We start from the raw sequence: 15,353 nt of genomic DNA, 5'->3' as shown, positions 1-15,353 counted from the left end.
GACGTTTGGCTCTGAGATAATATCCAATCTAATATTGTCAAATAGTGATAGACTAAGAAGTTGTGGTATTGATGTTCTGGTGGCTAATGAGGAAATGGCTTCAGAAAAAGTGATTTACAATCAACAGACCTCCTCCCATTTAAATTGTCCTTCATGGGACCTGCCTTTCTTGATGAAAGAAAGTACATTGCAGGTCTCCTTTGGAAAGGGTGGAAGGAGAGTCTCTCCTTGTGGAGAAAAAGAATACCCAAATACTAACTGCAGACGAGGAAAACATGAAATGGAGTTGGGTAGCAGGGGCTCTTGATATAAATAGTTCTTTGGGTCTGAGACTCGGGAACTCTACCTAGCAAGGGTCTCAAATTGATTTCCTGGAACACAGATGGCTTAAGCACAAATAAAACAAATTGTCATGTTTGAAAGAAAAAGGGCTGGTTTACTCAAGATCATATTGTGCTGAGCCGTCCTGCGCTCCCAATGAACAGAGTTAATAAAGAGAGGGGGTCCCAGTAACCATGGAACGTAAAAACACACAAATGTAAAATAATCAAAGACACATACATTGAAACCACATTGTTTACTTCACAATGGGAATGCTTACTGAATATGCAAAAATAACCACATACAATAATAGAACACTCGTTTTGGTGGTGCCCCAATGAGGGAGAGGGGATAGGACGGTGTAGTGAAAGTGAGGAAATGGTGAGGAGAGAAGTGGCGATTCAATAGTGACAGTAAAATCAACAATTGTCAATCGTTAGACAAAGTTACACACTATGTACAAAGAAACATTTAAGACACAAAATGTTCATGGGCAAATTCGACAAAGTCATCCTCCAGGTTATCCAACAAATGTACACAGTGGGGATTGGAGATGACACACGGAAATAGATGTCGACGTTTCGACCCTCAGAGATGCAGATATCAATGGTTATCTTGCTGGGGGGTCTTCATCAGGACTGGGGGACACATAACCGTTAGTGCACCAACCGTGGTGAGGTGGTGCCGGATAGAGCTTGAAGTTGGGGGTGTCTTCAAGGTACAATTCTCACTCGCTGTCGTACGTGAGACGAATCCGACAGGACAAGAGGGATGAGGCAGTCAGATATTTAAACAGTGGCTGTCGGGCTTGGAATTAATCAGGCTCCGTCTGCAATGTGAAGTCACAAAGGCGCCAGGTACCGGGATCAGTCCGGTAGGGGAGCTCGCACGAGGCGGTCTCCGGGCTGTGAATGAATCAGTTGCGATCGCGGTCTTGCGTCTCAGACGGAGCCTGATTAATTCCAAGCCCGACAGCTGGGGGACAGCACTAACGGTTATGTGTCCCCCAGTCCTGATGAAGACCCCCCAGCAAGATAACCATTGATATCTGCATCTCTGAGGGTCGAAACGTCGACATCTATTTCCGTGTGTCATCTCCAATCCCCACTGTGTACATTTGTTGGATAACCTGGAGGATGACTTTGTCGAATTTGCCCATGAACATTTTGTGTCTTAAATGTTTCTTTGTACATAGTGTGTAACTTTGTCTAACGATTGACAATTGTTGATTTTACTGTCACTATTGAATCGCCACTTCTCTCCTCACCATTTCCTCACTTTCACTACACCGTCCTATCCCCTCTCCCTCATTGGGGCACCACCAAAACGAGTGTTCTATTATTGTATGTGGTTATTTTTGCATATTCAGTAAGCATTCCCATTGTGAAGTAAACAATGTGGTTTCAATGTATGTGTCTTTGATTATTTTACATTTGTGTGTTTTTACGTTCCATGGTTACTGGGACCCCCTCTCTTTATTAACTTAACTACCCAGGTCCCCGTACCTTCTAATGGGTAAAACCCCCCCTATTAAGAACCCAATGAACAGAGGACATGCGAAAGGAGGCATTGCTATTCTACAAGTCTTAGATGGATATATAAAGCAATTCCCAATGCTTCTAACTTAATTCCGGCGATTAAACTTGATCTTAAAGAAGAACTTGGTAGCTTAGATTCCCTGTTGATTGTCAATGCTTATATACCCCCTGACGCTTCTAATACTTACTTATTTATTAAAAGACTTGTTCACTTTTATCTCCACCATTATGGAAAGAGAAGATTGTAGGCATTTAATGCTGGTTGGTGATTTGAATGCTAAGGTCTCTACCCACACAATAAGGCTACTTGCTAATGCCTCAAAAAACAGTCCTCTGCTCAGTTCCCGAATAACAGTTGGACTGATAAAAGAAGCACACTTTTATTGGAAGGCCTGAGAACTTTAGACCTTTTAATAGTTAATGGGAGGTTAGGAAATGACATACCAGAAAAAATCACACATAAGGCTTCTACTGGGGGAGCTATTATTGATTACTTAATTGTAACAGCTGATTTTTTTTTTAATAAACTCTCTAGTATGGAAGTCTTGGAAAATTACCTTAGTGATAACATGTTGATTTGCTCTAAATTTGAGATGTCCTGTTCAAAGGTTGGTTCCTGGAATTTTAAGGATACTTCGGTAGGTTTCAATTTAACAAACGGCAAAATGTTGGAATACTCGGGCTGTTTCTAAACTTAGAGAGGTTAACAGTTTTAATAAGAGTCCATCAGCAGCAAGCAGTGGTATATCCTGAGCCTCCCCAGATTAATCAGTTCAAAGCTTTTGGTTGTGATATTAGCAGTTAACTCTCAACATGTAAATTGTCCCTCTTACCAGATAAACCCTTTGGATCCCATTTTATGTATAAATAGGGAAATAAATAAACTAGTGAGGACCCAGTTCCTGAAATTCTCTCTCGAACATAGTAAATTAATAAATCTACTAAGGAGAAAAAGACAGAGGAAAAACGTTCTTTAAAACAAAACAAGGAAGACTATGAGTGGATACAGTTAAGAGGCAGCTTCGAAAAATAAGTCCAAAAGATATTGGGAAATAATTGCGGACTGCTGTGGAACAAGAGTAAAATCTCTCCCAATCCCCGTAAAAGATGAAGAATGGAAATTATATCTGCCCAAACTTTACTCTGCAAATCCTAATTCTGCTTGCCCTGCATCCATTTTAACGTTTTCCTCTAAATCCCTAGAACTTAGTTATGTGCCCTCAAAGGGTGAAATTGTAGGTTTTATTTTAAAAAAATGAAAGCTTCAAGAGCAATAGGTCCTGACGAAAACCCTATGACAGTTATTAAAGAAGCTCTTCTAACTTGGGCTACATATCTTGTAACGCTGCTTGCTTATTGCTTGCTACCTGCAGGGGAAAACGCCCCCATCCTGGTCCGGCAGTATTTTAATTCCATTATATAACAAGCATTTGCAATGCAATATCTCTCTCATTTACGAGAGCTTGAGCTATTGCTAATGCAATAACTTAAACTCTTGCGAATGCGATCTATTGTATTGCAGCACTTTCACATTCCTTTAGGCCGTACCCCTTTCTTTAGACAAGCTGCGTCTAAAGAAAGGGGCGTGGCCAACAACTAAGTGAAATCGCGGCATGTCAAGTTGGAAAAGAGATGGGTTTTCGGAAATTTGCTACAATGGCATGAAGACCATCTGTGATACAAGCATGTGGGTGACCCCAGGCTGGTGGCACCCAAAGTGGCTTCTTAGTGCAGATCACCTACGATTTCAGTAGGTGGTCTGCAAATGTGGAACGACCTTTCACTGCTTTGAAACCCCAAATGTAGCCTACACATACCTACTCCCCTCCCATTTAGTTACAATCGGACTGCTAAGGTTGGGTGATTAGCTGAGTAACCAAACCAAGATGTAAGAGTGAGGTTAGAGTTCTGGATGCATCAAGCAGGAAACGTGGGGTGAGTGCAAACCAAACTACGTCTTTATGAAGTCCTTGTGAGCAAGTTAAATATTAACCACCTTGAAAGAATTCAGCAGATAAGCAAGATCCCTGCTTCACACCAGTTTCATCCAAGAATTTGCCATTTCAAGCTCCTTAAGAACCCTCTAGAGCCCAATTAATACATTCTTCACTATCCTTTTTACATTTGAACATTAAAATGAACCAAAGAGCCCACTTCTTTTGCAAAACTTATCAGAGGACTACAGGGTGCATTTACTTTACGCAGGGTGCGCGCTGCAGAGTATGGAACCCCCAGGCACAAATACTGAGTCACCACAAAGACAGCCGGGGCACCGATAAGAAGGAGCGGACGGCAAGGCGTGGCCTGTGGGACCGGGACAACTCGCCACTAACTGGCAGGTGAAAGGCATTGGTGCAAGCATTGGGGCAACGGACCGCTGAATGCTACGCATGAGGGGGAGGCCTTTGCAAAAAGGGAGGGCAGCCTGCCAAGAGAATAATAGAAGTGGGAATGTCTTAGTTCTCAGAGCCCACAAGGTGAAAGGGAGAGAGCAAACAGGCCCCATACACCTTAGTACACTACACGAGTCCAATCCCTGAACAAACTGCAATTACAGCAGCTAATATACCCAGGTATCCACCATAGAGATTCAAGGCGCCACACCCTCTCTTTTCATGTGAGCTTTGGAAGTCACTCAACACCACACCCTGCTCTGGGTGAAAGGGCTAGTCCCAATGGGTGAGATTTGTATACATTTCGAAAGCGTGACACTTACAAATCTGAATGACATGTTACCTTAATGCAAGCTTCATCCATTGGAGTCACAGCTCACGCACAGTCAGTAAACTCGCTGCATTCTTGTTCCTGGTCAAAATTAAATAAACAAAGCAGCAGCGCCAGACCGAGCACCTCTGAGGCTGGAAAGCACTCTCTCCTAGTCTGGATGAGAACATCCTCAGTCCAGCACTGCACCCTCTGCATGGCGGTGGCAGAAACCTACACCATCGGAAATGCAGACTTCGACAACCCAGAAAAGGCGTGTAGGCGAACAATTTACAGAGCAACAGACATACTGAAAAATACAAACAAATAATACGTCTAAAAATAGTTCACCTGCACGATAATCACTTGCTTTTTATGTAGCACCAAAAATAATACGTCTAAAAGCAGATCGCCTGCATGCTAATAACTTGTTTTTTTTCATAGCGCTTCACACCATACTACTGCGGTTTCTGAGCACTGTAAATAACAAATAACACGCACTACTAATTGAGAGTATTGAAGCTCCGTGTGAAAATAACACCGTGAAAATATGAAGGCATTGCAAATGCTTGTTTACAAGCGTGCCATACTGCTCTTTCATATTAATAGAGGCCACGCACATTTCTTTAGACCAGCCATGTCTAAAGATAGGGCGCAGCTGCTATTAAATTAAGGCACAATATTTGGCACTTTTACCAAAAAAAGTATTTGTTTGTCAAGTTGACAAACAAATGCTTTTTTTCTGTCAAAGCGCCCCGGTGAAAGAGTGCATGGCGCGCATAATGTTGCAGGAAAGCATGTCGGGCCTACAGTAGGTGAAACCATCAAAGAAAATAGTGCTTACAAAGTAAATAAGACTACCTTGTAACACCTGAAATAAAAGGGCCAGTCCTCATGGGAGGTTACACATAAAGACAAGGCGGTACTGAGGAGGGACTAACAAGCAAATTAAGGAATAAGAAGCCAACGTTTACGAAGGACAATGACACAAGCCAATGATAAATATGAGTGAAGAGCAGGCTGGGCTCCAATTACATACTCCAATACAGTTCGGCTCACAGTGCATGCGCTGGCCAGGTTTGGCCTAACAATTTGACCGTTTTTGTATCATCTTATTAATATTTTCTAAATTTCCATACCTGAAAGTGGTCCTGTCTCCGGAATAAGGTAATATATCATCCCCCCATGCTGTCTCCACCAACTCAGATGTGGATAAGTCATGCAGTACCAACAGCCCCAAACAAAGCCAAGCCGCAGATGTGCAGTTTTGGTATAGTTACTTTTTAATACCGAAAAATGCCATAAAAGCAGCAATTTCTGTCACGGGGCCCTAGTCTGTAGAAGTTCTCCAGGTGAAATTACAATAGCTGACATGTACTCCACGATCATAGCGTAGGCTGCAGCATAATTATTTTACACAACATACACAGGAGCGTACTTTAAAATAATTATATGACATCACGTAGTGCTTATAATCAACAAACTGTTCTCATAGAATTGATATAGTCTTTCTATGACACTTTGTGGCATAACGTTTCGCGTAATATCTTGTGTTACATGGCCTATGTTCCATAGGGAAAATAAATTGTGCAGCCGGTTTTAGCACCTGTGGTGAGTGAGGCTCAAGAAGCTTGTGAGTCAGTGAGCCAGCCCTAAACAAGGCTGCATGGAATCCCTGAAACTCAATTGCTCTGAAATTAAATCGCACATCATTTAACAAGCTGCTTTTAGCAGCTAATTGAGGGCGAACAATAGATGGTGTGCTTCCGTGTTTGTTCACTGGTGCTGCTGCGCCATATTTCAGTGCATCAGTACAGGGCTGGACGGAGCAGAACAAACTAGCGCCATTACTCATTAATTCTAAAAACACAAGCCTGGCTTCCAAGCAGCTTGTAGCAGAGTTTAAAAACATGACAGGTAGCTGTTGAATGTAAGAACCCGTTCTTCTATGGCGGAAAGCGCGTAACAGGCAGTGAGGTGAGGTGATCTGGAGCCTATGGGGGGGAGAGAAGAAAAGTCGAGGCACGCCAGATGTGCATTACTGCTGAAACGCTGACGCGTGCACAGACACGTGCACATCTCCTGTTCCACACGTGCACATCTCCTGTCCTCCTTCCAAAGAAAAAGCAACGACAGTAGATCTTGCCTAGCGAGCAGCTGCGCTGCGTCGCTAGGCGAGACCTAAAAAGGGACATAGGCATCATCCAGGCAATTATCGCCAAATAGTCCTGCTAGATGCAGTAGGGAAAATATTTGCTCTCAGCATTTTAGATCATCTTACAGATTGGAGGAGGAGAGAATTCTACCCATAGAAGAAGCAGGTTTTAGGAAACATCATTCCACCCTGGATAATATCGGCATGTTGAAACTTATAGAGAAAAAGTACACGAATTTTCATAGCACAAATATATATGTGGCTTTTATAGATTTTTTAATAGCCTTCGATAAGTTAGACAGGCTTTTACTGTGGAAAATAATATATATAATGGAAGTGCCTACCCCTCTGTTATCTAATTATTGCCCTGCACTCACAAACCTGGTGTCGGGTGCTAATAGGGGGAAAAATCTAGGCCAATCAATAATTCTCACAGAAAATGGGCTGTAGCAAGGCTGCCTATTAGCCCTGTTAATCTTTTCTTTGTACGTAGCGGACTTAGTCGAATGTTTTTCTCCCCTAGAAGGAGATATGCCAAATATAGGTGGTTATCCTTTTGCATGCCTTATGTATGCAGACAATATTGCAACTTGACCCCTAATGGGTTGAATAAAAAGCTGATATCTTTGCAGAAATATACAATGTTGCAGTACCTAAAGATTAATGTCTCTAAAAGTAAAAGTCCAGATTATGAAATGAAGTAAAATTGGGTAATTTTAGCTGCCGAATTGGTTTAAAAAAATTAGAGATGGTAGATTCTTTTCTTTACTTGGGGAAAGTAAAACTGGCAACACAAACAATAAGCCACATATTGAACATAGTTCTTATAAAGCTGTAACACACTCAAATGGTTTACGCATATTTTATAGGGCAATGGGCCAAAGATTTTGTTTACATTTGCTTACTGTTTTTAACCCCTCCCATGCTCGTGACGGAACCGTTCCGTCACGAGCCTCGGGTGGGCTGTGCTGGTGACGGAACGGTTCCGGCACGGCCCGCTCGCCGCACCTGCGCAGCGCGAATTCCACGCCTGCGCTGAAGGTTCTATTAGGCGGGCGGGGCCGTGATGGAACCGTTCTGTCATAAGCACAGCTCACCCGCGGGCCGTGACGGAGCGGTTCCGTCACAAGCACGGGGCCGCCACGCGGCCCCGCCTCCCCCTTAGCGCTGCGGCGGAATAGCTGCCGCAGCGAAGGGGTTAAAGCAACAATTCCTCCCACTTTGCTATATGTTATTGAAACTATCCCAGAGATGGAAGATGGAAACTATCTTAGAGATGGAAGAATAGAAATTACATAATAAAATTGGAGGCCAGATTTTAATTAAATGATGTAATTTCTATTCTTGCATCTCACTAGCTGCTAGTAGACTGGAGTTTGGATTGACAGGTTCATTCACTCAAGGCTTAGCCATTTTATTACGTTGAGGATACCAGCTAAAGAATATTGAGTTACACACATTAAGGGGTTTCATGTGTAAGACATTTTTTAATATAGGACCCACTGATAAATACTCCTTCTCACATGACTTCTCATTGGCATTGAATTATTTTAGCATAAAGGAGGAGTTGGTGACCTCCCTCTCGCCTTTAGAATTTAATTCTTTTTTTTTTTTAAAACACAATTTGTATGGTTAGTTTTCAGAGAGATGTTCAGTATTGCAGATCAAGAGAAAGATTGAAGATAATAGCAATGTCAAATACACTGAGAATCCCTCAGAGATATTTATCTTGGAATTTAGAACATGGTGTTTGACATTGCCTTACATTATGTCGTATGAACCTTTTGCCATTAAATAATCTACTAGCTAATTGGTACCCAGCCACGAAAATTCAAAAAATTGTGGCTTTTGTAATCTGGGCATTCAGAATTTCGATCATATCCTGTTTGTTTGCGCAGCTGTAGTTGAGTTTCGTTGCCGATGGCTTTGATCTATGTTTTTGCAAAATAACATTAATAATGTATCATCAGCTTGTGAATTCATGCAGAAGTGGGACCGGCTCTGCATCAGAGCTCTATTTATAACTTAACGGGGCAGGCTCTGCATCATAGCTCTGCTCATGCCGTAGCGGGGCAGGCGCTGCATCTGAGCGCCATTCATTCCGCAGCTGGGCAGGCTTTGCATCAGAGCTCCATTGGTACAGCTGCAAGACAGGCTACCTGCATCCGACCTTTAGTCGTACATGGGCTCTTGATCAGAGCTCCATTCATACAGCACCAAAGCTGCTGCTTGCATCAGAGTTTAATTTATACAACAGCAGGACAGATTCTCTTCATCAGAGCTCCATTCATACAGCAGCAGGGCAGGCTCTCTGCATCAGAGCTCCATTCATACAGCAGCAGGGAAGGCTCCCTGCATCAGTGCTCCATTCATACAGCACCGTGGAAGGCTTTCTGCATTAGAGCTCCATTCATACAGCAGCAGGGCAGGCTCCCTGCATCAGAGCTCCATTCATACAGCAGCAGGACAGGCTCCCTGCATCAGAGCTCCATTCATACAGCAGCAGGGCAGGCTCCCTGCATCAGAGCTCCATTCATACAGCATCAGGGTACGCTCCCTGCATCAAAGCTTCATTCATACAGCAGCAGGACAGGCTCTCTGCATCAGAGCTTTACTCATACAGCAGCAGGGCAGGCTCTCTGCATCAGAGCTCCATTCATACAGCATCCGGGCAGGCTCTCTGCATCAGAGCTTTACTCATACAGCAGCAGGGCAGGCTCTCTGCATCAGAGCTCCATTCATACAGCAGCAGGGCAGGCTCTCTGCATCAGAGCTCCATTCATACAGCAGCAAGACAGGCTCCCTGCTTCAGAGCTCCATTCATACAGCATCAGGGCACGCTCCCTGCATCAAAGCTCCATTCATACAGCAGCAGGGCAGGCTCTCTGCATCAGAGCTCCATTCATACAGCAGCAAGACAGGCTCCCTGCTTCAGAGCTCCATTCATACAGCATCAGGGTACGCTCCCTGCATCAAAGCTTCATTCATACAGCAGCAGGGCAGGCTCTCTGCATCAGAGCTCCATTCATACAGCAGCAGGGCAGGCTCTCTGCATCAGAGCTTTACTCATACAGCAGCAGGGCAGGCTCTCTGCATCAGAGCTCCATTCATACAGCAGCAGGGCAGGCTCTCTGCATCAGAGCTCCATTCATACAGCAGCAAGACAGGCTCCCTGCTTCAGAGCTCCATTCATACAGCATCAGGGTACGCTCCCTGCATCAAAGCTTCATTCATACAGCAGCAGGACAGGCTCTCTGCATCAGAGCTCCATTCATACAGCAGCAGGGCAGGCTCTCTGCATCAGAGCTCAATTCATACAGCAGCAGGACAGGCTCTCTGCATCATAGCTCCATTCATACAGCACCGTGGAAGGCTCTCTGCATCAGAGCTCCATTCATACAGCAGCAGGGCAGGCTCTCTACATCAGAGCTCCAATCATACAGCACCAGGGCAGGCTCTCTGCATCAGAGCTCCATTCATACAGCAGCAGGACAGGCTCCCTGCTTGAAAGCTCCATTCATACAGCAGCAGGACAGGCTCCCTGCTTTAGAGCTCCATTCATACAGCAGCAGGACAGGCTCTCTGCATCAGAGCTCCATTCATACAGCACAGTGGAAGGCTCTCTGCATCAGAGCTCCATTCATACAGCAGCAGGACAGGCTCCCTGGTTTAGAGCTCCATTCATACAGCAGCAGGACAGGCTCTCTGCATCAGAGCTCCATTCATACAGCAGCAGGACAGGCTCTCTGCATCAGAGCTCCATTCATACAGCAGCAGGGCAGGCTCCCTGCATCAACGCTCCATTCATACAGCAGCAGGACAGGCTCTCTGCATCCGAGCTCAATTCATACAGCAGCAAGACGGGCTCTCTGCATCAGAGCTCCATTCATACAGCAGCAGGGCAGGCTCCCTGCATCAGAGCTCCATTCATACAGCAGCAGGACAGGCTCACTGCATCAGAGCTCCATTCATACAGCAGCAGGACAGGCTCCCTGCGTCAGAGCTCAATTCATACAGCAGCAGGACAGGCTCCCTGCATCAGAGCTCCATTCATACAGCAGCAGGACAGGCTCCCTGTATCAGAGCTCCATTCATACAGCAGCAGGACAGGCTCTCTACATCAGAGCTTTACTCATACAGCAGAAGGACAGGCTCCTTGCATCAGAGCACCATTCATAAAGCAGCAGGGCAGGTGCTCTGCAACCGAGCATCATTCATACAGCAGCAGGACAGGCTCTCTGCGTCAGAGCTCAATTCATACAGCAGCAGGACAGGCTCCCTGCATCAGAGCTCCATTCATACAGCAGCAGGACAGGCTCCCTGCATCAAAGCTCCATTCATACAGCAGCAGGACAGGCTCTCTACATCAGAGCTTTACTCATACAGCAGAAGGACAGGCTCCTTGCATCAGAGCACCATTCATAAAGCAGCAGGGCAGGTGCTCTGCAACCGAGCATCATTCATACAGCAGCAGGACAGGCTCTCTGCATCAGAGCTCCATTCATACAGCATCAGGGCAGGCTCTCTGCATCAGAGCTTTATTCATACAGCAGCAGGGCAGGCTCTCTGCATCAGAGCACCATTCATACAGCAGCAGGGCAGGCTCTCTGCATCAGAGCTTTACTCATACAGCAGCAGGACAGGCTCCCTGCATCAGAGCACCATTCATAAAGCAGCTGGGAAGGGGCTCTGCAACCGAGCATCATTCATACAGCAGCTAGGCAGTCTCTCTTAATTGAACTCCATTTATAAATCATGCATCAAAACTTCATTCATACTTCAGTCTGCAACACCAGCACAGTTCTGTGAGTACTGGTCTACTTTAGACAGCAACTTGCCTGTGATCAAGTACTTTATTGTGTTGTTTACCCCTCTAATAATGTTGTTGCTTCTGCTTCATCCCAAACCTAATCTTGCACCCAAGCATTTTATCTCTTCATAACATGTAATCCTAATTTAAAGAAAACTGTGGTCTTATTGATCCTATGAATGTGTTGTTTTCCTTAAAATGTTTATATAATGTTCTTAATGTCATAAAGATTTTAATTAATCGTGCAATAAAGTACTATTGATTGCGTGATTACTTCAGCCACGATAGATTTTAGGACTCAAGTACACCCCATTCATACGCTAGACAGGGCATGCACTGGGTATTGGAATTCCAGTCACATTGCTGCTGGAGAAGGCACTGGGTGTTTTTGTATTGGAAGGTAGGATAGGCAGTGGTCATCAACAAGCCAGACATACATAGAAATGAGTGCCCTGCATTTCAGAGCTTTAGTTGTTCACTAGATAGGGCAGGGATGGGCGACCATCTTAAGTATCCTCCTGTTCTAGTGACTCTGACTCTTTCAGTGCAACCACTGTCTGTAACTGTGTGAATCTTGGCCCTTCTGTCTCTTCAGTGTCCCGCTTTGTGAAGTATACTGGGTATGGCAATGCCGCTGGCCTGTTGGCTGCCCGTGGGCTGCTAGCTGGAGGACGTGTACAGGGGCATTATTCAGAAGACGAGGACACCGACACAGAGGAATACCGGGAAGCCAAGGCCGAGTAAGTGACTCCGAGTATGCTCAAAATTCTTATTTATTAAAGACGACCAGCCTGACATTTCCAGCAGAAATTTGGTACAGAAGAACAGAATCGATACACAGCAGCATGATTAGTGACTCAAAGCTCAGTGTATCAGTGAAAGATTGTAGAAAGATGCTCATTTGTGATGAGCTTACAAATATAACAGATCAGCAGGCTGTATAGCGCAGCATCATTATAGATCTATTTACAGTTGAGATATGTCGGTCTTTAAGTCTTCTTTCGCTCCGATCTCATGAGATGGCTCTTCAGGCTGGTTGCGTTCGGGAGTCTCTAATACCAAGAGGCAGTGTGTTCCAGTGATGGGGACCTAGAAGAGGGATAGATCGGACCTGTAATGCTGCACTGGATAGTGTTGGTGTGACCAGCGGATTTTGGCTTGCGGATTGTCCGTTCCTTTGCAGGAAAAAGAGGGAATCCACTGCAGAGAAAGAGTAGCAGATCCACAGAGCAGCCTCATACAGCGGCTTGGTTCTCTACAGTGAACCATACGGGTGTGTAACATGGAGCTAGATTTAAGGTTCGAGGCATGTGGGCTGCTAAATTCATATCTGTAGCATAGATCGCCGCCTAGTGTTGGGTCCGGATGATTGCACATTGTTGTCCTGGAAGAGTCTTCGAAGTATCACGAGATAGGTGGCTCCTCCCCTGGACTACAGTGCGCATGGGCATCGACTCCATCCCCAGATTGTTTTTTTCCGCCATTGGGTTCGGATGTGATTTCGACGTCTCCTGTTTGGAATCGTGATAGAACTTTTTCAAGGCCAAAAGGCCTTCTTTGCACCGTCAGTATTGTTCGCGTTCGGTCCCGTCTATCTTCCAGCTCGTGGAGTCAGATATCCGGGGGGTCGTGTGACTCTTCGGTGATCGGGGCCTAGTCGACGCAGCAAGACTTCGACGGCATGGAACGGAGTCCATTCAAGAAATGTCCCGTGTGTGGATCCAAGTACCCACACATTGACGTCCATCCTGTGTGCAACAAGTGCCTGTCGCCGGACCACGACGAGGCCAACTGTATGGCCTGTTCAAGATTTCGATCGAAGAAAACGATCAAGCTTCGGCGCGTGGCGCGCCTTGATGCCCAGCGATCGGCTCCGGCACCGGTGGACATCTTTGACGACCCAGAAGCAGGCGAGCAAAGTGCGTCACCTGCAGATTTCCCCTACCCCGGTGGAGGTCGTGTCCGACGACGGAGCGGACATCCACAGTCAAGACATTGAGGAACTCGTCGAAGGTAGGGGACGACGACGAAGCATATGGGGCCATGGAAGATAGCTCGGAGGAAGAGCTATGCCCCGTTCGTACTCTTACTAAGGCTCAGGTCACGGGATCGCCACGCGGCCTTACCCAAGACCTTACACCTCGATCCACGGCCCCGCCTTCCGGCCCGGCTACGGACACCTCCGCGGAGCCGCCATTACTAAAATCGAAACCGAAACTGATACCTCGGTATCGATGAAAACGAAGATGGCCGACACGCCATCGAAACCGAAGACGTCTGCTCCAGTACCAATGCCGTCGTCTTCGGGGGCCTCCAAACCGATGCAAGCTGGCGACCAGGCAAAGGTGCCGAAGGTGGTTAAGGAGCCAAGCTCGGAAAAGCCCGTCGAGCCGGTGTCAACCAATGTAGACAAGCCGACGTCCAAGAAGGCTGTCGAGCCTACATCGGGACAATCCGTCGCGCCGAAGACCAAGGGGCCCGTTGACGCGAAGTCGGTGAAGTACGCCGAGCCAAAGTCGGGGGTCGTTACTCCTAAAGGGAAACCCGTCGATCCGAAGCCGTCGGCATCGACGTCTGCAGCTGTGGACGGTGATCGTGGCGCACCAGTCAAGGGTGCTCCTGCGCCTCGAAAGGACAAGCACAAGTCATCCACGCTCGGGTCTTCCCCTGGGGGCGGACCAAGGACATCGGTCGGATCGACGAAGCCGTCCGCTTCCTTTACGAAGCAGGTCTCGGACTCCCTCAAGCGACTTAAAGACAAGGCTTTGCCATCGGAACCGAAGACTCCTTCCGCACCGAAGCCGGCAGACACACCGAAGACCACATCGGCACCGCTCCTCTACACGTTGCCGCCTAAGGTGGCGCCGAAGGCCTTTGCACCGCGGTCGGTGCCCAAGGACACTGTGTCGACGTCCACTCACCCGGCTGGGACTGTGGGTCTTCGACACCCTTTGGTTGAAGAACGGTCGGAGCATTTCATCGATGCCGACACCGGGAAACTCACGCTATACAAGAGGAGGATTACTTCACAACCTTTGCAGTCGTTTACCATTCCTCTGAAACGTAAGAAGCCTGCAGCAGAAACACCGGTTCTGGTGGAGCAGATTCTTCCTCAGCATAGGAGGAGTGCAACACCTTCAACCACATACTCTGATGGGGATGGAGGGGAGCAAGATGAGGAGTACAATTTTCCTGCTCATACAGAGCCTGATGAGCAACAGGACTCATGGATGGACTCTGGTGATCAAGGGGACCAGCAAACGGTCCAGGATCCTCAGGTTTATAACGTGAAGCCTTCTCCCACTGAGGACTCTGCGGCATTTAATGCCTTAATTGAAAGGGCAGCTACAAACCATAAGGTGGAGATGCATGCTGACCCCGTAGAGGTGGACTTCCTTTTTGACACTTTCTCTACTGCTGAAAAAACTGTCAAGACTCTCCCAATGTTGAAAGGGGTCCTTAAGCATGCGGCAGACATTTTCAAAGAACCCACAAGATCTCGGGTTGTAAACCCACGCATTGAGAAGAAATACAGACCGGCACCTGGCGACCCCACTTACATAAGGGGCCAGTTGCCTTTGGACTCTTTGGTGGTCTCTAATGCCCGCAAGAGGGCAAACTCCCAAACAACGGGTGAAGCTCCTCCCCCAGACAAAGAGTCAAAAGTGCTGGAGGCATCTGGGAAGCGGGTAGCAGCTCAGGTGGCCAACATATGGCGCATCTCAAACACGCAAGCTCTGTTGGCCAGATACGATAGGGCACACTACGACACCCTAGAGCAGCTGTTACAACACCTCCCAGACCAGTTTAAAGAGAGAGCTGAAAT

At 46.5% G+C, this 15,353-nt stretch overlaps 1 protein-coding gene across 1 annotated transcript in view; it reads left to right on the top strand.

Moving 5' to 3' along the window:
• LOC144770599 (chaperone Ric-8A) overlaps positions 1–15,353 on the top strand; it is a 403,114-nt gene that overhangs the window by 333,149 nt on the left and 54,612 nt on the right. The window contains exon 8 of the mRNA XM_078655263.1: positions 12,123–12,267. Coding sequence (XP_078511389.1) covers positions 12,123–12,267 — 145 coding nt within the window. The remainder of the gene's footprint in view (positions 1–12,122; positions 12,268–15,353) is intronic.

Source organism: Lissotriton helveticus, chromosome 7, assembly GCF_964261635.1.
Source record: "Lissotriton helveticus chromosome 7, aLisHel1.1, whole genome shotgun sequence".
Taxonomy (NCBI): Eukaryota; Metazoa; Chordata; class Amphibia; order Caudata; family Salamandridae; genus Lissotriton; species Lissotriton helveticus.
Note: the sequence above shows the minus strand (reverse complement) of the source record. Positions and strands in the feature narration are given on the sequence as shown.